Source organism: Mobula hypostoma, chromosome 2, assembly GCF_963921235.1.
Source record: "Mobula hypostoma chromosome 2, sMobHyp1.1, whole genome shotgun sequence".
In the NCBI taxonomy this organism is placed as follows: domain Eukaryota; kingdom Metazoa; phylum Chordata; class Chondrichthyes; order Myliobatiformes; family Myliobatidae; genus Mobula; species Mobula hypostoma.
This window is the reverse complement of record NC_086098.1, coordinates 219225956-219248808: the sequence shown is the minus strand read 5'-3', so window position 1 is coordinate 219248808 and position 22853 is coordinate 219225956. Positions and strand designations below refer to the sequence as shown.

The 22853-nt window shown below is 42.6% G+C and overlaps 1 protein-coding gene across 6 annotated transcripts in view; it reads right to left on the bottom strand.

Annotated features, from left to right (window-relative positions):
* The window catches only part of LOC134342860 (protein-glutamine gamma-glutamyltransferase 2-like), a 113798-nt gene that overhangs the window by 39405 nt on the left and 51540 nt on the right, over positions 1-22853 (bottom strand). For 4 of the 6 annotated variants that reach the window (XM_063041505.1, XM_063041504.1, XM_063041506.1 and 1 more), the window contains 3 exons: positions 16270-16656; positions 11974-12154; positions 2510-2692 (listed from right to left, as the gene is read on the bottom strand). In XM_063041505.1, coding sequence (XP_062897575.1) covers positions 2510-2692; positions 11974-11983 — 193 coding nt within the window. In that variant the 5' untranslated portion in view covers positions 11984-12154; positions 16270-16656. Of the gene's footprint in view, positions 1-2509; positions 2693-11973; positions 12155-16176; positions 16195-16269; positions 16657-22853 lie in introns of those variants that run through there. The other 2 variants (XM_063041507.1, XM_063041508.1) reach the window with 2 other exon arrangements.

Here is a 22853-nt window from a genome sequence, read left to right as displayed (position 1 = left end):
ACAATCCACTTCAGGTGAGCTGTGTGACAGAAGTTAGAGGAAATGAAAGTGTTGGAATTTGCTGACTAAAGATGTAGCGAGAATTTTTACTGCACGCCTGATAAACCAGAGGGCATGAGTTTATGGCGAGGATTAAGAGGCTAAAAGTGATCTGTAAAACAAATAAAAATCATCCTGAACAACACACACAAAATGTTGGAGTAACTCAACAAGACATCTATGGAAGGGGAAGAAACAGCTGCATCTTTTCATCAGGACAGAAAAGGAAGGATAAGCAGCAAGAATAAGAAGGTGGGAGAAGGGGAAGGAATACAAGGTAGCAGGTAATGGGTGAGACCAGGTGAGGGAGAACGTTGGTGGGTGGGCGAGGGAGGATGAAGTAAAAACCTGGGATGAGATAGTTGGAAGTTGTAAAGGGCTGAAGAAGAAGGAATCTAATAGGATAGGACAGTGGACTGTGGAAGAAAGGGAAGGAGAAAGGGAAGAAGAGGGAGGTGATGGGCAGGTGAGGAGAAGAGAATGGTGAGAGAGTAACCAGTATGAGGAAGGAAAAAAGAAAGAAGGTGAGAGAGGAGAGAAATTATCATGAGTTAGAGAATTCAACGTTCATGCCACCAGGTTGGAGCCTACCCAGATGGATTATGAGGTGTTCCTCCTCCAACCAGAGTTCTACTCCATCATGACAGTAGAGGACATCATGAACAGGCATATCAGAATGGGAATAGGATGTTAAATTGAAATGGGTAGCCACCAGGAGATCCTGCATTTGATAGTGGACAGATAGAAGGTGTTTGACAAAGCAATCCCCCAATCTGTGTTGGGTATTATCGATGCGGAGGACCCTGCAGCAGGAACATTGGATGCAATAGATGATCCCAAAAGACTTGCAGGTGAAGCGTCACCTCACCTGGAATGACTGTTTGGGGCCCTAAATTGTGGTGAGGGAGGAGGTGTAAGAGCAGGTAGAAGTGTAGCACTTGTTACACTTGCAGGGAGTTACATCGAGGGTCATCCCTATGAAAAGTGGAATAGCGGTGAGGGAAAGATGTGCTTAGTGGTAGGATTCTGTTGGAATTATTAATTCAGGGAATTCGAAATAAAAAGCAATGCTTCTGACTGTGACTGTAACATCGAAACAGCGACTGTCTCCCCTGTCGCTGTGGAAGGAGCAATATCTGCCTTTCCCTTGTTAGTGAGAAAGAAACCCTGAGGGATTTCGAAATGTTGGAGTGAACAGTTAGTTTTTGATGTACTGTAGACCGTGGTCTGTCTTTGGGGCTTTGCTGTTGCTTGCCTGGTGGGAGCTGGGATTGCTGCTGCTCTGTGCTAGAATAAGTGGGGGGAGGGCGAGGGTTGATACTGCTTCTGTGTGGGAGGGGGTTAGGGAGCTCTGGGATTCTTAATATTTTTTCTGCCATTCATTCTTTGGTGTTTTTCTTCTGTTTCGAGGATGTCCGCAAAGAGTAAGAACTTCAGGTTGTAAATTGTATACATTCTCTGATATCACATGGAACCATTGGACTATTGAAATGGTGGAAGAGATGGAGAATGACATGTTGGATAGGAGAGGCTTGTGGAGTAAGAACAAAGTGAACTCTAGGGTTAGATTGAACTTGGAGAAGGTTAAAAGGTCACCGCAACATCTTGGGCTGAAGGGCTTTTCCTGTGCTGTATTGTTCTATGTTCTATCCTTGTTATGACAGAAGATGATGGGGTGAGGGCCCATGTGCGTGAAACCAAGAGATGCGATAAGGATACATCGATGGTAATGGAAGGGAAACAGTGATCTTTAAAAAAGAGGACATCTCAAATGTTCTAGAATGGAAGGCCTCTAAAAAAGAAGAGGGCAATCACCTGAGGGTGTTTGGAATTTAAAACACAATGGGTGGAGATGTGTATTCTCTCAACATTTAAGAAGTATCTTGAGGAACACTTGAATCACCAAGCAGTGAAAGACTATGGACAAAGTGCTAATAAATGGGATTAATATAGATCTCTCCTTAATGGCCAGCATGGACAAGGTGGGCCAAACAGCCTATTTCTGTACTGTACGAGTCCAACATGATAGGAATTATGACTTTTCTATACATCAGGTTGGATTGCCTGAGCTGTTGGAAATTGAGAATACAAAGATGAGTAGAGAATTCAAACCTGTTCCAAGTTATAATCCTATTTACTTTTGCTGCACATCCATTAAGAACATTACCTAACAAACACTGAGTGACTTGTCAGCATGGTTTAGTCTCTTTTAAGGAGAGAGAATTGATATTCTCATTTCTTTTTTGGATTCAATATTTCAGATTTCCACAGATCTTTTCCGTGACAATGTGATTCATGATTTCTTTCAGAGGAATGTTTTAGCCCTTAGTGAATTTATTATTGCAAAACTTAACAAGAATCAATGTCATCTCTGTGAATTTGGTATTGCTTACGTTGTTGAAGTACCACACTAAAGTCTATACTTTAATCTTAAATTGCAACCGTCCCTATTTTATTGATGACTAACTACCTGTCTCAGCAGTGAACAAAATATTGTTGTGGTCTATGATACATTCATCCTTGTTCACATGCACAGAGATTTGGAAGGTTTGTCCTCTCCTGATGATCAGTCGCTCGGTGGTGATCTCATCGGTCCTGTGCTGCTGGTTGTTCTTCTCACAATGAAAGTCGGCAGTGTAATTTACTTCAGCATCTGTAACAGAATCCACACCAGAAGGAAATTAAAAAGATAAGATTAAAGTGAACTACAATATATTCCATTTTACCTTTTGAGGAGAAAATACTGTATAATTTGATGATAGATTTTTGGGGGATATATTAGTTTTGGACTGAAGATTTATTGTCATCTTCTAGTTCACACAATGTTAGTGCTCAACAGTTAGAAGTGCTTCCTCGTAGAATGGTGGAAGTAAGAAAGCAGCATTTAGGAACATCTCTGAGAGTGGTTATGTGGCATAGTTGTCTTATTTGATATGTGGAAGGTTCTTCACTCCTCTAAATAATGTGCAATATCTTAGGTTTTTTTCTATTGAAAGGAACGGTACTTTTGGGTGATGTAATGATATAATTATTAATCCCGAGACTACTTCATCTACAGAAAGTTCTTCTGTTGCCACCTTTTTGAATGTGGGTGTGCTGACAGATTGAATCCACCCATTTCTTCTTCACTTTATTCTGCAATAAGGGAGAGTTCCTCTAAGGGAGTGGATAAAACAAACAGATTTGTACACTCAGGTAGTAACTTGATAATGTTCCAGATGTAAGTTTACAGAAGCTCATTCACTCGAGAGGATGTCAATTAAACATACTCACTTTAATGAATGAATCGGTTGTGACTGTAAGTCAATTAAACATACTCACTTTAATGAATGGATCAACTGTGATTCATGTGTATTCTGTAACAATTATCCATTACATCATGAACTTCAGAAAATGAATCAGTTGTTCTCACTAAACTAACAACAGAATGAGCAGATAACAGTCGCTTGGTCCTGGTCTGCCTTCAGTATCATGGCTAAACTGTTCCCCATCCATCTTTCCCTCTGATTTCTACATCCAGTTATTGTCTTGCATCCAGACATCCATGTACTCAATAAGTGAATATCCATATCCTTCATAGTTGAAGGTTAAAATGTTAACAGCCCTCTACATAAAGAACATTCACTTTCTCCTGATACAATGCTAACAGGAGATAACAGCCTGTGAATCCCTCTTTGAATTTTAGGTGTCTTTCTGAGATCACCCTTCTTCTTCTACGATTCAATGAAGACAGTCCTATTTCATTTCTCCTCTCAGAATAACCTGGTGAATCTGCACTGAACTGAGACCAGGACTGAGGTATCCTCATTCAAACATGGAGACCCAACCGCACTCTATTCTCAAAGTTCATTACATTTTCAGTAAATCTCTTTTTTGGCTCTAACTCCCTTATATATGTATTGTACATATTTGTGCGATAAGAAACATCTTTGTCTCTTATGAAGCAGCCAGTGAGAGTCTTTCTGTATTCCAGTACTCACTGTTTTTTCACTTTTCTAAATAAAACATTTTAGTATGCTTCCCACCAAAGTAAATAATCTCACTTCTGTCCACATAAAGTGCCATTGGCCACCATCTTGGTGATGACATGAACTGTCTATATATTCCCTTATGTGTCTTCAAAGGTTCAAAAGCTTCAAAGGTTCTCTAAATTGTCAAAGTATGTATCCGGAATACACTCTCAGATATGCCTTCTCCAGATAGCCATGTAATACAGAAAAAAAACAGGGGAGTCATTGAAAGAAGAGACATCAACCCTCCCCACATAAAAAAGAAACAGAAACAAAAACTCACAACCCCAACCACCACCCCCCAACTCCTCCCCTGCACACAAAACCAACAGATCGGCCAATCGTAAAATGATGACTGAAACTTCAAACCCCAAATCCTCAACCCCTCCCTCACACAAAATGTAACAAATCACCCACGAGGACATCAAAACCCAAGCCCCAAACCTCCAACCCGCTAATTAGCAACAAGAAAGAAAACACAAAACTGAAGGAGACCAATATAAACTACAGTCTACACCAATAATCACACAAATTCTCAGAATTTTGAAAATATTCTCCATCAATATCGAGGAGAGTAACAGCTCAAACCCAGTCCTTCCTTGGAGAGCGACTATCGACCCATGGCCTCCCGACTGCTGACGCGTGGCCCCTTCCACACTCGCCTGGACATTTCAATTTCCTCGACACTTGGATTGGTGAGAAATGAAGTCCATCATGTTTCTTGTCTTCACCTTGGGTCAGGTCTTGCTCGCCATCCTCTCCTGGAATTTTCTTGGGGACAGCAGAGTGCTAGCTCACTCGATTGAACTCCAAACTGTAAGTCACAGGCTCCAACAAGTTTCCGAAACACAATTAAGATAAAAAGAATGAGTAGAAGACGTACTCAACTTTTTCACTTTTCTACCTGGAAGTTGAGGCCTGAGGAATCATTGTTCGCTGGCGCCATCTTGACCGGAAGATGGCACCTCAAAGGTAAGAAGATGCCTCCTCAAAGGGGAGTAACCACTTAGTTCTCATCTGGATCTGGTGAATCCACACTGAACTGACTCCAGGGATGCAGTATCTTCCTTCAAACATGGATACCTAACTGCACGGTGTCCTCCAAATAATGTCTCAAAAGTCATCACTTTCCCACGAGCCTCTTTTTTCTGCTCTGACTTCCATACAATAAAGGCCAATGGGTCATCAGTATTCTACATTGCTTACTGCATGTGTATATATCCACTCTCAGTTTCTTATGAACCAGACGCCCAAGGTCTTTCTGCATCCCTGCATTTATGGTTTCTCACTTTTTAAAAGAATATATATTTTTTCCAGACTTTGTACTGACATTCATTCAAGCACATTTATTATCAAAGAATGCATAAATCATATGGCTTGAGATCTGTTTGCTTACAGGCAGCCGCAAAGCAAGAAACCAAAGAACCCAATTAAAAGAAGATCATAAAAGAGGGAAAAAACACACATCCTGCTAACAATGGAAGCAAATGGCAGCATTCTGAACCAGGTTGATTCCCTGGAGTAGCCGGACTAGGCCCAAGCCTACTCATATTAGACATCTCAGGTCATCATATTAGCGGGGCAAAAATGCTGCGAAACTGACAGAGATGACAGCTGCCACAGAGAGGAATGAACATTCCAAGACAGCGAGCAAAATTAGACGGACCCTCGCATCTGGTCCTGACGCTCGGGCTTTATAGTCTATCAGGGCCGGCATTGAAATTGTCCAAGTACCGTGTAGTGCCTTGCTCTAGGAACCAGACCCTGGCGTAGGGACTCACCTGGGCTGCACAGCCCAGAGCCGTTCTTGATCTCAGCAAATCAGTTTTGCGCTTGAAGCAACCTGAACTTGCACCCAGGTTGGGTGGACGGGCATCGAAACACTTCCGTGTTGACTCCTCTCCAAATCGTTCACTCCAGCTCTGTCTGCGACCCCATCTTGAACATGTTTCCCTCGGTTTTGCAATGTACCACACGGCCCATCCTTCGAATCAACATTGCCTCCGCTTGCTTCTTCATTGTTTGTGGTGATAGTTGACCACATTTTACTTCAGAAAAGGTGTTATTAGCAACAGTTTTAGTTCTATTTCTTGCCATCTGAATTACCAGTGAGCTGTTGCACAACTTCAGTCACACCACCTTAAACCAGACGTAATACCTCACTTCTGTCCACATGAAGCTCTATCTGCCTAATTCTTGCCAGTCAGTTGGACTGTCTCTACCCTTTTTCAAGCTCTATGTGTTCTCCTCAGTGGCAAGTTTCCATCTAGTTTTGTATGTTCAGCAAACTTGCATATACTAAACTCTTTCTTTAGTATATACATTGTGAATGGCTGTCGGTCTAGTGTTCCTTTTTTCACTTCACTAGCACCGATGGGCATTGAAATATGGTACAAGTAATTCTTTAAGTCTCTATTCCAGCAGGTGCCAGTCTTGATAAATATGAATTTAGCTCACAGACAGGACTCCCATTCTTTAGCATGTTTCTGCATCAAGGCCCCATTCCAGGTGAACTTATGCAGATTTTTTCAATTCGCAGCTAAAAGCATGCTAACACTTACAGTACAACAGTTTTGAGCCTCTGAGGTCGGAATCAGCAGAGTGATACTGTTGCACCTTTTAGAACATCAAAAAAAACCCACAAAATTCAATTTCCATCTGGTTAAGCCCCTGTAGATTCAGGAAATTTGCATGTAGATGCTTCTCTTATAAAAAGCACTTATTTGACATGATGGTGGTTTGCAAACCAATAAATCAAATTTTAAAAATCAACATTAGGTTTAAGAGTAATGGCATCTAGTGGCGGATTACAGTTGATTTTACTTGGTGTGTGGTGGCTGTGTGATGGTAACAGCTTTGATACGCTCTCTGCCCAATATGAGAGTTGAAATGATACAGGTCAGTCTGATTTTGATGATGATGAATTTCACACTGCTAGCAAATTCACCTTAGATTGGCTGTCCCAGTCCAAACCCAACAGCACTAAGTAGCTGGTTATTGAAATTGCAAACACGAGGAAATCTGCAGATGCTGGAATTTCAAGCAACACACATAAAAGTTGCTAGTGAACGCAGCAGGCCAGGCAGCATCTCTAGGAAGAGGTACAGTCGACGTTTTGGGCCGAGACTCTTCGTCAGGACTAACTGAAAGAAGAGCTAGTAAGAGATTTGAAAGTGGGAGGGGGAGGGGGAGATCCAAACACGTTCCAAGAAAGGATATATGGCTGTGATATGAATCAAAGGAATGACCTTCTGTCAGCTACAACTCAGACCCCTTGGTGTCCAAGGGGACACTTTGTCAGGCCCTTCTGATATATCCACTCTAATTTGCCTCAAGACAGCAACCATGCTGAACTCTGTAATTTGTATACAGTCCATGACGGAATGTTGCTTTGCCCCATTTCTATAGACTCCTTGTCTGGCTTCTGAACAAACACAAACGCAAGATATCCACCTGAGTCTCCCCCATCTCTTTTGGCTCCACCCTGATCACTGATGTGACCACTCTGATCTTCCAGAGGACCAATTTTGTCCCTTGCTATCCTTTGCTCTTACTATATTTGTACAAGCCCTTGGGGTTCTCCTTCATCTTGTCCTCTAGAGTAACTCTAAGTCTTTTTTTAGCCCTCCTGATTTCTTTCTTAAGTGTTCTCTTGCATTTCTTATACATCTCAAGTATCTCATTTGCTTTTTCTTGCCCATACCTGCTACGTACCACCTTCTTTTTCTTAACTAGGGCTTCAACAACTCCCGAAATCTAAGTTTCCTTAGAACTATTATCTTTGCCTTTTATTCTGATGGACACGTACAAACTTTGTACTACCAAAATTTCACTTACCAAGTACACCTTTGCCAGAACACAACCTGTTCCAACCTAGTCTTGCCAGATCCTTTCTGATACCATCAAAATTGGCTCCCTCCAATTTAGATTCTTAGCCCAAGGACTAGAACTTTGCTCCTCCATAATTACATTGAAACTAATGGCGTAATGAACACTACATCCAAAGTGCTCCCCTTCATATACACCTGTCACTTGTCCTATCCTTTGTTCCCTAATAGGAGATCCGGGATTGTGCCCTCTCAAGTTGGCACTTCTATAAATTGATTAATGAAACTTTCCTGAACACATTTGACAAACTCTATTTCATCCAGCCCTTTTGCAGTGTGGAAGTTTGAATGAATACATGAAAAGTTAAATTCACTTATTTTTACAACCTTGTTTTACTTGCAACTTTCTGCTGTATCTCTATAAATTTGATCTCCTAAGCCTTACTGATAATTAGATAGTCCATAATATAAACCCATTAACATAGTCATCCTTTTCTAATTCCTCATTTCCACCCAAATAGCCTCAGTTGATGAACACACCAGTTTGTCCTATCTGAGCACTGCAGTGTCATTTCACCCTTCTCCCTTTAATCCCTCCCACTCTGTCATGGCTAGAATAACAGAACTCCAGAACATAGAGCTGCTAGTCCTGCCCCTCATGCAATCAGGTGCGATTCATGGCCACAATGTCATAATTCCAGTGTGTATCCATGCTCCAAGCTCACGTGACTTACCAACTCAGAACATTATTCCCACCATGCTCAATCTTTTGTTTCCTGTCTTTGTATGTAGTCATAACAACATTTTTCCCCACAAACACTTCACTATCTGCCCTGGTACTCTGCTTCCCACTCCTCTACAACTCTGGTTTAATATCCACGGAGCAGAACACGTATAACTTCCTGCAAGGATATTAGTCCTCCTCCAGTTCAGGTGCAAACTGTCCTGCTGGCATGGGCCCTACCTGTCCTAGAAGACAGCCAAAAATGAAAAAAATATGACGCCTTCCCACCTGCACCATCTCCTCAGCCACGTTTTAAGCTGCATTATCATCTCAATCCTGAGATCACAACTCTGAAGGTCCTATCCTTTAACTAAATATCCAACGTCCTAAGCAGTCTTTACAGGACCTTGTTACCCTCCCTGCCTATATAATTGGAACCAATGTAGACCACATTCCATGACTGTTCACCCTGCCACTTAAGAATGCTTTGGACTTGATCTGATATGTCTTTGACCCTGGCACCTAGGAGGCAACACACCTTCCTGGAGTCTCGTTCTCATTCATAGAATTTCCTGTATATTCCCATAACCAATGAATCCCCTATCATTACTGCTCTCCTCTTCTCCCCACTTCCCTTCAGAGTTACAGAGTCAGTCTTAGTGCCAGAGACTTGGCCACTGTGGTTTTCCTCTGCTAGGCTGTCTTTCTCAACGGTATCTAAAGCGGTACACTTGTTTTGATGGAAATTGCCACAGGGGCACCCTGCACTAACTGCCTATCCCTCTTCCCTCTCCTGATGATCACCTAGTTACCTTTGTCCTGCACTCTATGTGTACCTACCTCTCTGTGTCTCCTGAAAATCAACCCCTCAGCCTCCAGAATGATTCAGAGTTCATCCAGCTCCAGCTCTAGCTTCCTAACATGGTTTGAAGGATTTGCAGCTGGAAGCACTTCTTGCAGGTATAGTAATCAGGGACACTAGATTTCAAATTTTCTGAATAACTTGTCCTTACTTGCTGTTCACATGACTGTTTTCTGTACCTTCCAGAACAGTCTACCCTGGGGTTCTTAGTGAAAAGACAAATGTCCAAATAAACAGCATCTACTGTCCTATCCTCAGCTACTTATTAGTTACCATTCAAAGAACTCAAAAAGACTCGACAAACACAACTTTGTAGTGTATGTACAGAGACAAGTCGATTCCTCCTAAACAGGCTCTGTCTACACAAATGTTGGTAAAACCTGTTGCTCAGAATTCCCTCCATAACCCCTCTCCTACTGGTGTCATGCTGACTGGCCTGTGTTTCCCTGACTTGCCCTTGCTACCCTTCTTATACAAAAGAACAACATTAACACCTTCCAATCTACAGGAAATTCACCAGAGGCTAATGATGAAGCAGGCCCTCTGCAATTTCTTCTCTTGCTTCTCACAAAGTCCAATGATACTGAGGGTTGGGCCCTCAGTATTTATCATTCTTGATGTACTGTAAGGCGGCAAAAGCCCCCTCCCTCGTCCTATGAATATCCTGAAAATCATCTCCAATTGTTTTTGTTATCTCTTGAGCAGTCATGATTTACTCTGCAGTAATCACTGAGGAGAAATAGTTTCACAAGACAAGACAAAGGAGCAGAAGTAGGCCATTCGGCCCATCAAGTCTGCTTTGCAGCTCCCCCATGAGCTAAACTATTCACCCATCTAGTTCCAATTTCTGGCTTTTTCCCCATATCCCTTGATACCCTGACTAATTAGATACCTGTCAATCTCCTCCTTAAACACCCTCAATGATCGGGCCGCCACAGCTGTGTGTGGCAACGAATTCCACAAATCCACGACCTTCCGGCTAAAAAATTTCTCCTCATCTCTGTTTTAACTGGGTACCCTCTAATTCTAAGACTATGGCCTCTTGTCCTGGACTCACCCACCAAGGGAAACAACCTTTCCACATCTACTCTGTCCAACCCTTTCAACATTCGAAATGTTTCTATGAGATCCCCTCTCATTCTTCTATACTCTAATGAATACAATCCAAGAGCAGACAAACACTCCTCATATGTTAGCCCCTGCATTCCAGGAATTATCCTCGTAAATCTTCTCTGAACTCTCTCCAACATCAGTACATCCTTTCTAAGATAAGGGGCCCAAAACTGCATACAGTATTCCAAATGAGGTTTCACTAATGCCCCATACAGCCTCATCAACACCTCCTTATTTAAAACAATTAGTTATTTAAAACAAAGCACCCATCCCCTGCTGCTCAAGAAAGAGACAGCCCTGCTGGTCTCTAAGGGGATCTACATTTTCCCTGGCCACCCATTTACTTTTACATATCTATCGAACCTCTTGGGTCGTAACCTCATCTGCCAGATCCATCTAATATCCTCTTTTAGTCATCCTGATTTCCCTGTTAAGGATATTCTTAATCTTTTTAAAGTTATCAAGGGATTCACTCACATATGATGTTCTAAACTCTGCGTATGCCTCTGTCTTTCTGTTGACCAAAGCCTGAATTATCTTGTTCACCAAGCTTTCCCAAACTTGCCATGTTTCCCCTCACCCTAATAGGAACCTGCAGCTCCTGGACTCTTGGTCTCACACGATTATTTGATAACATCCATGGATGGTCTCTCCTCCCTTTGTCCAGCAGGTATGACAGACAAATGCAAAATAGGGAAGAGGAAAATTACCTTGTTTGTCCTGAACTTGATAATTCATCTATGTTATTGAAGGGCTTTGCTCAGATAATCATAAAGATAGGGATGTACCAGAAATCCAAGGACTTTTAAAACAATGTGGGTTACATCAAAATTACTTTGATGAATACTAACCTTCAAGAGGTCAATCATTAGTAACTGTGAGGGGACATGAACTTGCTATCCAAAGGTTTCAGGGAGCAGTGAGGAGAAATATTTTTAATGAAGAAGAATGCTAAGAAATCCTGTTTGCTTTAGGTGCCTTTCAGAAATAATAATAGAAGTCAGAATTCATATGGGAAATACACCTGAAAATGTTATAGGAAAGTGCAGGTGGGATGGGATTGTGAATGGCTTTAAAAATTCGATCTAGTAAGATGAGTTGAATATGCTCTTTATATGTTAGCCAGTGGGTCTGAAATAAAGTTCCTGTATTTTCCATTGGCACACCTTCTCGTACATCAAGTCAAAAGTTCAAATATTTTCTATTCCTCAGGCATGGCTTGAATATAGTCACATTAGCAAATTTATTCTTTAAAAATAATACCTGATCATAGCAGTCTTGCCATTGCACCCATAAAGTTGTTAATTTTACTCAATGTTTTTTTAAACAAATCTTCTGTTTCTGCTCACACCGCAACCTCTACAGCCCCGACCCCCTGAAACAGAAAGCTCAACTCACATGCTGCCATGGTTCTGTCAATGAAGTGTTCCTCCTTCCTGTTGCTCTGTCTGTTTCACTGACTCCTGACAAGTTTTTGTCCAGGTGTACACTGTCAGCACGTTGCGATTGGTTGCAAAGTTTCTGCAAGCTGACTTTCCCTGTTAAATAGCCGTACCAAATGTTGCCCAACCTGTTTTGCCTACATTCAAGAATGACATATCCAGTGACAGCATAATGATTCATGTTAAACTCTTTTAATCAAGAACAAGAGTGGGCAAAGCTGAACTGGGGCGTACAATTCCTGACCTGTTGATATTCTCCTAATTGTATCGTTAAATGCTTCTCTTTGCATTTGTATCTGCTTAGTTCTTTGCCCAGTAATCCAGCAGAGATTTGTGCTCTGATGTCAAACAATCTGTAGTGCTAAATGGAAAAGGTTGTGCTTCCTAGCATTCAGACACAGGACGCCCCAGGCTTGGTCTTGAATTGGACCCTTGGATACAATGTCAACCCCTTTTTTTCTTGTTTATTTGTTTGTTCTGTTTCTCTTTCCATTGTAAGTGTGAATGCAGGCATGATTTTGTTCACCTCAACTAGACTTTGTCATAGAATGGAACGTCACAGAGACAGGCCCGTTGTCCCATCACGTCTGTGCCAACCCTTCTGCTTCTCAACACCAGTCCCATTTGCTGTTTCCTTCCACGCCCCATCTATTTATCTGCCTGTCTGAATCCCTCTTAAATGCAGTAATTGTACTGAAGTTTCAGGTTTCTAATGAAGTATAGTCACTGTCTTGCCTTCTTTATAACTGTATTGATATGTTGGGACCAAGTTAGATCCTCAGAGATCTTTTAATTTATTGATTCCATCAGTCACATTCAACCATTCACTCTCTTTTCAAAGGACACAGTGATGCTTCAGCCTCAATTCTTAAACTGAATTCCACAGTAACTTTTTCTCAGCTAAGATATTTTATAGTGTAGAGGGCATTGTAATTATATTATTCATATAATATTCAGTTGTGATTAAGACGTAGCAGAGAGTTTAATTTATTGATTATTACATTGTTATGAGTGTAAAATAGGGAGTGATTATAAAAACCTTAGAAAGTACACGGTATGGATGCAGTGGTCCCCAACCACCGGGCCGTGGACTGGTACCGGGCTGCAAAGCATGTGCTACCAGGCCACGAGGAAACGATATGACTTGGCGATGTGAAACAATATGAGTCAACTGCACCTTTCCTCATTCCCTCTCATGCCCACTGTTGAACTTGAACACACTCCCCCACTTCGGCTGGTCCGCAAGAATATTGTCAATATTAAACTGGTCTGCGGTGCGAGAAAGGTTGGGGACCCCTGGACTAGAGAAACTAGTAAATGAATGCAAAATAGAACGGTCCCTCTGTTCAGGAGATGAAATTATAAATTTGGTCAAAAAGTCCTAAATGAAATGGAGTATGAACATTATCTTACAGAGGAATGGAATCCAGTCTGTTTGGACTTGGAGGACAAATTTCTGATTGGAAAAGACAATAAGATGAAACTCTTATTCATACCTCATTGCATACTTCTTGCTCTGGGAAGCCATGGGACATGTGTAGCAACATTGGATCAAGAGCCATGTTTACTTAATAAAGCATAGGCAAATCTTGGCTCAACAGATGAAATCCACAAAGATACTGATACAGTTCTAACTTCCCTTAGTGTTGGTTGGAGGGATCCACTTTACTTGGCCTACTGTCAGAGAGTGGGATGGTCATTTTTCTCCAGGAGGGAGTGGGATCTTTGAATTTTCATTGCTACTGATTAAAACCACTGAACAGTGAAAAATCACCGATTTTTCCAGCATATGGTTGCTGCTGATGTTCTTGGCACCTGCCCAAATTAACAAAGATTGGAATCAGAATGAGAATAAGGTTTAATATTACTGGCATGGGCTGTGAAATTCGTTGTTTTGAAGGATAGTGCCATCTGACATCACCATCATCTGTATTATTGCCACTTACATTTACCCTTCACCCACTCCTTCAACCACCTAACCCACTCCTTCCCAATCATTTCCTGACAATCCTTCTTCATTAATTGACTCAACTCCTCCTTCCATTTGTTGCCTGACTTCACCACCTATGCCTGCTGAATGGGGGAACCTTCCATTATCACTGATCGCTCACCTGGTTGAAATGCATCCAAGGTCATTACTGACCATTTTCCATCATTGGAGCACCAACACCAACACCAACATGACTTTTTTATGTCACCTTGCGCGGCTTCACCTGCTCAAAGGATGTTCTGATGTTCTCCGAGATAGAGATCACAAGATCACTTGATGCTGCAAGGATTTGCGCAGGTGTGGTTTTATTCACCCTTTCGAAGCATGCATAAAGGCGTTGAGCTCATCTGGGAGAGAAGAATGATAACCATTCACGATGTTAGGTTTTGTAAGAAGTAATAGCCTGAAATCCCTGCCAGAGCTGACGTGCATCTGATTCCATCTCTAATCTCAATTGGATTTGTTTTCTCACTCTTAAAAGAGCCTTCCATACATCGTACCTGGACTTCTTGTACTGCACTGGATCTTTGCTCTTCACTGCCACAGATCTAGCCCTCAGCAGTCAACAGATCTCCTAGCTCATCCATGGCTTCTAGTTTGGATACATCTGGCGTGTTCTCAAAGGCACAGACTCATCCACACAGGTCCTGATGAAATCAGCGACAATTGTGGCATATTCATTCCGATTTGAAGGTGAATGCCTGAATGTTGTCCAGTCCACTGACTCAAAGCAGTCCAGCCAGCACTCCTCCGCTTCCCTTGATCATACCTTCTCGGTCCTCACCACTGGTGCTGATGCTTAGTCTTTGTGTGCCTGGATCAGACTACAGCCAGGTAATCTGACATTCCACAGTGTGGGTGTGGGATGGTACGGTAAGTGGTCTTGATGGTGGTGTTACAGTGGTCAGGTGTGTTGGCTCCTCTGGTTCCACAGGTGATATGTTGGTGGTAGTTGTCCTTCAAGTTGGCCTGGGGGAAATCCTCCACAAGGATGGGGAAAACATCAGGTGTGCTGTTTTGTGATTGATGATCACCTATATGATTTTTTTGGAGACTGTAAATAAGAATTTCCAAGGTCCAACTTTAAACTAATAATTGTAAGTAGGTGTTCATTATAATAGAGTCATGTTAGCACATACTGCACGACAGAGTGACTGTTTCCACTGCCAGGAATGTAGGATAGAGTCACATAAACCCACTTAGATGAGTGTTTGTCTTCAAGAATATACCAAACGTATCCAAACCAGAAGTCCTGGATGAACCAGCAGATTCACAATCTGCTGAGACTAAGATCTGTGGCATTTAATTCCAGCAAACTCAAACCCTACAAGAAGTTGTACAACCTTCGGAAGGTTATCATGAGAGTGAAAACAGCAATTTAATAGGAAGATTGAGACACAGTTGAATGTACAACAGTTGTTTGCACTCTATTACTTCCTATAAACTGAAACCTAACTGCATACATGTTCGTGGTGCTTCACTCTCTGATGAACTCAACAACATTGATGCATGCTTTGAAAGGGAGAATAAACTACAGCTGAGCGAATCCCCAGCTCTGTGTTCTGTCTCAAAGTTGACGCCAGAACATCCTTCAAGAGGATGAATCCTGAAGTGTACCTGGTAGAGTAATGAAAACTTGTACCAACTAGCTGTCTGCAGTGTTCAAGGTCACCTTAAACCTTTCACTGTTGCAGTCCAGAGGTCCCTATCTGTTTCAAAAGGGCATTAATCATGCCGGTGTCCAAAAGCAGCAGGACGAGCTACCTCAATAACAATCATCAGGTATCACTCCCATTGACTCTGATTAAGTGCTTAGAGATGTTAGTCACAACTGGAATTAACTCCTGCCTGAGAAAGGACCTGGAGCCACTGCAACTTAATTTAACAGTTTCATTTAGTTTCAGAGAAATGTTTACAACATACATCCTGAAATTCTTTTTCTTCACAGACATTCATGAAAATGGAAGAGTGCCCCAAACAATGAATGACAGTAAAAACATTGGAACCTCAAAGCTCCCCCTCTCATGCACAAACAACAGCGAAGCAATGCCCCTCCCTCAAAATAGCATCAACCCTCCACCCATCAAGCATGCAATAGCAAAGTCCCAAATAAAGAACATGAGCTGCAGTACCACAGAAACTAATCATTCACCCCACAATTTGACATACCTCAGACTCTCTCACTCTCCCTAATAAAGGGAAAAAGCGGTGTTCCCTTTCACAGCGAGTGGGGTGACATAACAAAACAACCTGTTGACTTACGGTGTTAAAAGTCTGTCACGCCACTTTTTTATCCTCGAGTACTGCGACTTGGGAATCGGCAACAGGAGAGAGGGTGAGAGGAAGAGGAAGAGAGGGGGAGAGGGAGAGAGAGAGAGAGAGAGAGACCATGCTGAGGACACAGCCTCTGGCAGCTGATCCTGATGTTCTGTTCTCTCCTGTGACTTTTCAGTGGCACCAGCTTAAATCAGTCCGTCCACAAGGCTGTGAAATCTTGGAACCCCAAAGGTATGCTCATCTTCCAGGCTGCGTCCTTGGGATATTGAAAAGCAGCGAGACATGAGCCCCCGGGTGCGGGTCCCACCAGCGAAAAGAACCAAAGTCTGAGCGTAACTCCAGGTCAGAGTCTTCAACAGAACCCCATCCACCCTGAAAAGGATAAAGAGAGGCTTCAAAGGTAGAAATTAAGCTATTTTCTCAGGTGAACGTGTAGTTACAATTTAGCGCCATCATGATTTTGCCTTCTTACCTACCATCACAATGAGTCCACAGTGGAGACAACCTCACTGGCTCTCCACTTGGCTTTGGAGCAGTTGGATAACAGCAATATGTGTCAGAGTGCTGTTTATCATTTACAGCTCAGTGTTCGACACCGTCATCTCCTCATTACTAATCAACAAGCTTTAAAACCTGGGTCTCTGTGCCCCCCTCTGCAACTGAATCCTTATTGTGAGACCACTGTCAGTGCAGATCAGAAATAACATCACCTCCTCACTGATAATCAATCCTTGTGCATGCCAAGAATGCATGCTTAGTCCACTGCTCTATCCTTTCTACCCCCAAGACTGTGTGCCCAAGCACGCTCAAATGCCATTATGTATTCACCAATGACACCACAGTTGTTGACAGAATCTCAGGTGCCAGTGAGGAGGTGTACAGAAACAAGATTGACTGATTAAAAGGTGTCACAATAATGCACTCAATGTCAAGACCAAAAGGTCGATTATGGACTTCAGGGAGGAGATGTTGGGGATCACACATCAGACCTCATTGTGGGGTCAGTGATCATCTTCAGGTTCCTGGGCCTAACACATTGATGCAGTCATGAAGAAGGCATGCCAATGGGAATTTGAGGAGAGTTTGTGCAATGTGTAATTTTGGTTTGTGCAGCAAATGAATAAACACCAAAAACAATCTTAAGCCAGTATGTTCACCTTGTATAAAACCAGTGCTAGATTTGTTAAATATAGCTCAACTATAATGACTAATTTGGATAAACTCACAAACCCAAGGTAATTAATGATGATAAACTAAATGGTCTTCAGTTTCTCCCTTCTTTGCTTCTTGAAGAATAGTGACATTTAAAATATTCCAATTTAAAGACAAATTTTTAAAATATAGATAAACTGTTGAATTTTATGGCTAATACAGCCATAATTTTCCACTTTCTTCATAAAATCTATTTGATAATAATTGGCTTGATAAGAGTTTTACACAACCAACTACAACACACAGTCTCAAAACAACACTTTATTTATTTGAGGATATAGCATGGTATAGGTTTTTGGAATTGGTTGTTGACTTCAGAAGGAGTAGCGGACTGCACAGCCCCATTTACATCGGTGGTGCGCAAGTGGAACAGGTCAAAAGCTTTAAGTTCCTCAGGGTCAATATCACAAATGACCTGACTTGGTCCAACTGAGCAGAGTCCACTGCCAAGAAGGCCCACCAGCGCCTTTACTTCCTGAGAAAGCTAAAGAAATTTTGCCTGTCCCCTAAAACCCTCACTAATTTTTATAGATGCATCGTAGAAAGCATTCTTCTAGGGTATATCACAACCTGGTATGGAAGTTGTCCTGTCCAAGACTGGAAGAAGCTGCAGAAGATCGTGAACACAGCCCAGCACATCACACAAACCAACCTTCCGTCCTTGGACTCACTTTACACCGCACACTGTCGGAGCACTGCTGCCAGGATAATTAAGGACACAACCCATCCAGCCAACACACTTTTCGTCCCTCTTCCCTCCCGGAGAAGGCTCAGGATCTTGAAGACTCATACGGCCAGATTTGGGAACAGCTTCTTTCCATCTGTGATAAGATTGCTGAACGGATCCTGACCCGGATCTGGGCCGTACCCTCCAAATATCCGGACCTGCCTCTCGGTTTTTTGCACTACCTTACTTTCCCTTTTCTATCTTCTATTTATGATTTATAATTTACATTTTTACTATTTACTATCGATTTGTACTCCAGGGAGCGCAAAGCGCAGAATCAAATATTGCTGTGATGATTGTATGCTCTCGTATCAGTTGTTTGGCGACAATAAAGTAAAGTATAAAGTAAAAGGCCCTTCTGGCCTAATGAGCTCACAGCTGCCCAGTTACATCATGTGACCGATTAACCTCCAGATTTGTATGTCATTGGAATGTGAGAGGAAACCAGAGCATTCAGAGCAGACCCACGCGGTCACTGGGAGAACGTCCAAACTCCTCACAGACAATAGCAGAATTCAACATGGGCCACCTGCTTTGTAATAGCATTACACTAACATCACTGTCAAAACTTTCCAACATTTCTCAACTCATGGGGAATGCGCTGAGGACTTGCATTTCAACAGTGATGCTCCACATAGGAACAGGAATGAGCCAATTAGCTTTTTGATTCTGTTCTGGCATTCAACAAAATTAAAGCTGATCTGTATGTGTGATTTACTTAACAATTTAGAACATAGAACATAGAATAGTACAGCACATTACAGTCCCTTCGGCCCACAATGTTGTGCTGACCCTCAAACCCTGCCTCCCATATAAGCCCCACCTTAAATTCCTCCATATACCTGTCTAGTAGTCTCCTCAACTTCACTAGTGTATCTGCCTCCACCACTGACTCAGGCAGTGCATTCTATGCACCAACCACTCCCTGAGTAAAAAACCTTCCTCTAATATCCCCCTTGAACTTCCCACCCCTTACCTTAAAGCCATGTCCTCTTGTATTGAGCAGTGGTGCCCTGGGGAAGAGGCGCTGGCTATCCACTCTATCTATTCCCCTTATTATCTTGTACACCTCAACCATTTCTCCTCTCAGCCTCCTTCTCTCCAAAGAGTAAAGCCCTAGCTCCCTTAATCTCTGATCATAATGCATACTCTCTAAATCAGGCAGCATCCTGGTAAATCTTCTCTGTACCCTTTCCAATGCTTCCACATCCTTCCTATAGTGAGGCGACCAGAACTGGACACAGTACTCCAAGTGTGGCCTAACCAGAGTTTTATAGAGCTGCATCATTACATCGCGACTCTTAAACTCTATCCCACGACTTATGAAAGCTAACATAAGCTTTCTTAACTACCCTATCTACCTGTGAGGCAACTTTCAGGGATCTGTGGACATGTACCCCCAGATCCCGCTGCTCCTCCACACTACCAAGTATCCTGCCATTTACTTTGTACTCTGCCTTGGAGTTTGTCCTTCCAAAGTGTACCACCTCACACTTCTCCGGGTTGAACTCTATCTGCCACTTCTCAGCCCACTTCTGCATCCTATCAATATCTCCCTGCAATCTTTGACAATCCTCTACACTATCTACAACACCACCAAACTCTGTGTCATCTGCAAACTTGCCAACCCACCCTTCTACTCCCACACCAGGTCGTTAATAAAAATCACGAAAAGTAGAGGTTCCAGAACAGATCCTTGTGGGACACCACTAGTCACATCCCTCCAATCTTAATGTACTCCCTCCACCATGACCCTCTGCCTTCTGCAGGCAAGCCAATTCTGAATCCACCTGGTCAAACTTCCCTGGATCCCATGCCTTCTGACTTTCTGAATAAGCCTAACATGTGGAACCCTGTCAAATGCCTTACTAAAATCCATGTAGATCACATCTACTGCACTACCCTCATCTATATGCCAGGTCACCTCCTCAAAGAACTCTATCAGGCTCGTTAGACACGATCTGCCCTTCACAAAGACTGTCCCTGATAAGACCTTGATTCTCTAAATGCCCAGAGATCCTACCTCTAAGAATCTTTTCCAGCAGCTTTCCCACCACAGATGTAAAGCTCACTGGTCTATAATTACCCGGACTATCCCTACTACCTTTTTTGAACAAGGTGACAACATTCGCCTCCCTCCAAACCTTCGCTACCATTCCTGTGGACAAAAAGGACATAAGGATCCTAGCCAGAGGCGCAGCAATCTCTTCCCTCACCTCATGGAGCAGCCTGGCAAATATTCCGTCAGGCCCCGGGGACTTATCCGTCCTAATGTATTTTAACAACTCCAACACCTCCTCTCCCTTAATATCTACATGCTCTAGAACATCAATCTCACTCATATTGTCCTCACCATCATCAAGTTCCCTCTCATTGGTGAATACCGAAGAAAAGTATTCATTGAGGACCTCACTCACTTCCACAGCCTCCAGGCACATCTTCCCACCTTAAACTCTAATTGGTCCTACCTTCACTCCTGTCATCTTTTTGTTCTTCACATAATTGAAGAACGCCTTGGGGTTTTCCTTTACTCTACTCGCCAAGGCCTTCTCATGCCCCCTTCTTGCTCTTCTCAGCCCCTTCTTAAGTTCCTTTCTTGCTATCCTATATTCCTCAATAGACCCATCTGATCCTTGCTTCCTAAACCTCATGTATGCTGCCTTCTTCCACCTGACTAGATTTTCTACCTCACTTGTCACCCATGGTTCCTTCACCCTACTATTCTTTATCTTCCTCACCAGGACAAATTTATCCCTAACATCCTGCAAGAGATTCCTAAACATCGACCACATGTCCATAGTACATTTTCCTGCAAAAACATCATCCCAATTCACACCCGCAAGTTCTAGCCTTATAGCCTCATAATTTGCCTTTCCCCAATTAAAAATTTTCCTGTCCTCTCTGATTCTATCCTTTTCCATGATAATGCTAAAGGCCAGGGAGCGGTGGTCACTGTCCCCCAGATGCTCACCCACTGAGAGATCTGTGACCTGACCTGTTTCGTTACCTAATACTAGATCTAGTATGGCATTCCCCCTAGTCGGCCTGTCCACATACTGTGACAGGAATCCGTCCTGGACACACTTAACAAACTCTGCCCCATCTAAACCCTTGGAACTAATCAGGTGCCAATCAATATTAGGGAAGTTAAAGTCACCCATGATAACAACCCTGTTATTTTTGCACCTTTCCAAAATCTGCCTCTCAATCTGCTCCTCGGTATCTCTGCTGCTACCGGGGGCCTATAAAATACTCCCAATAGAGTAGCTGCTCCCTTCCTGTTCCTGACTTCCACCCATATTGACTCAAAAGAAGATCCTGCTACATTACCCACCCTTTCCGTAGCTGTAGTAGTATCCCTGATCATTAATGCCACCCCTCCCCCCTCCCCCCCCCATTCCTTTTAAAGCACTGAAATCCAGGAATATTGAGACTCCATTCCTGCCCTGGTGCCAGCCAAGTCTCTGTAATGGCCACTACATCATAATTCCATGTATGTATCCAAGCTCTCAGTTCATCACCTTTGTTCCTGATGCTTCTTGCATTGAAGTACACACACTTCAGCCCTTCTGCCTTACTGTCTTTACAGCCTTTATTCTGCTTCTCTTTCTTCAAAGCACAAAAATGTTCACAACATATTCAGACATTTACTGAATTTGAACAAAGAATCACTGCAACTGATGGGAATCTAAAATAAAATAAAAGATGAAGTCCACCTACCCACTTAACTCAATGAAGCCCGCTTTCACTGAAGCCTGAATGAGTCAAAGCCTGTGGCTTCTACTCTCTCCACTGGCCCACTCCCGACAATGGCTGCTCTGCTTATCCCTTCTGTACCCTTATTCAGTTCGTCAAACTCAGCTGCCGCCAATGGACTAACACCTGGAAGCTCTCATTTTACATAACTGCCTCTGACCTGTGAGAAGCACTCCTCCGTCGGGCTCAATTGCCGCCACTGATAGGCCCCGCACAATCTGCAAAGTATAATTCTGGAAAGTTCTGGAAGTTTCTTTGCTCTGCATTAAGTGAATAATTGTTTTCTCTTGGTTAATTTGGTACTGCAGGATTTGAATATGTATTTTTCTTATTGATTGTCTCTTATATATAGATCTAGAGTAATAGAAAACTACAGCACAGAAACAAGCCCTTCAGCCCATCTTGTCTGTGCTGAACAATTTAAAGCGCCTGGTCCCATTGATCTGCACCCAGACCAGAGACCTCCATACCCCTCGCATCCATGTACCTATCCAAACTTCTCATAAAATTCGAAATTGAAATTGCATCCACTACTGTGATGGCAGCTCATTCCACACTCTCACCATCCTCTGAGTGAAGAAGTTTCCCTTTCTGATCCCCTGAAACATTTCAGCTTTCACCCTTAACCCATGACCACTAGTTGTAGCTTCACCCAACCTCAGTGGAAAAAGCCTGCTTGTATTTACCCTATCTATACCCCTCATAATTTTTCATACCTGTATCAAATCTCCCCTCACTCTTCTATGCTCTGGAGAATAACGTTATAACCCTATTAACCTTTCTTTATAACTCAGGTCCTCCAGTCCCAGCAGCATCCTTGTAACTTTTCTCTGTATCCTTTCAATCTTATTTACATCTTTCCTGTAGGTAGGTG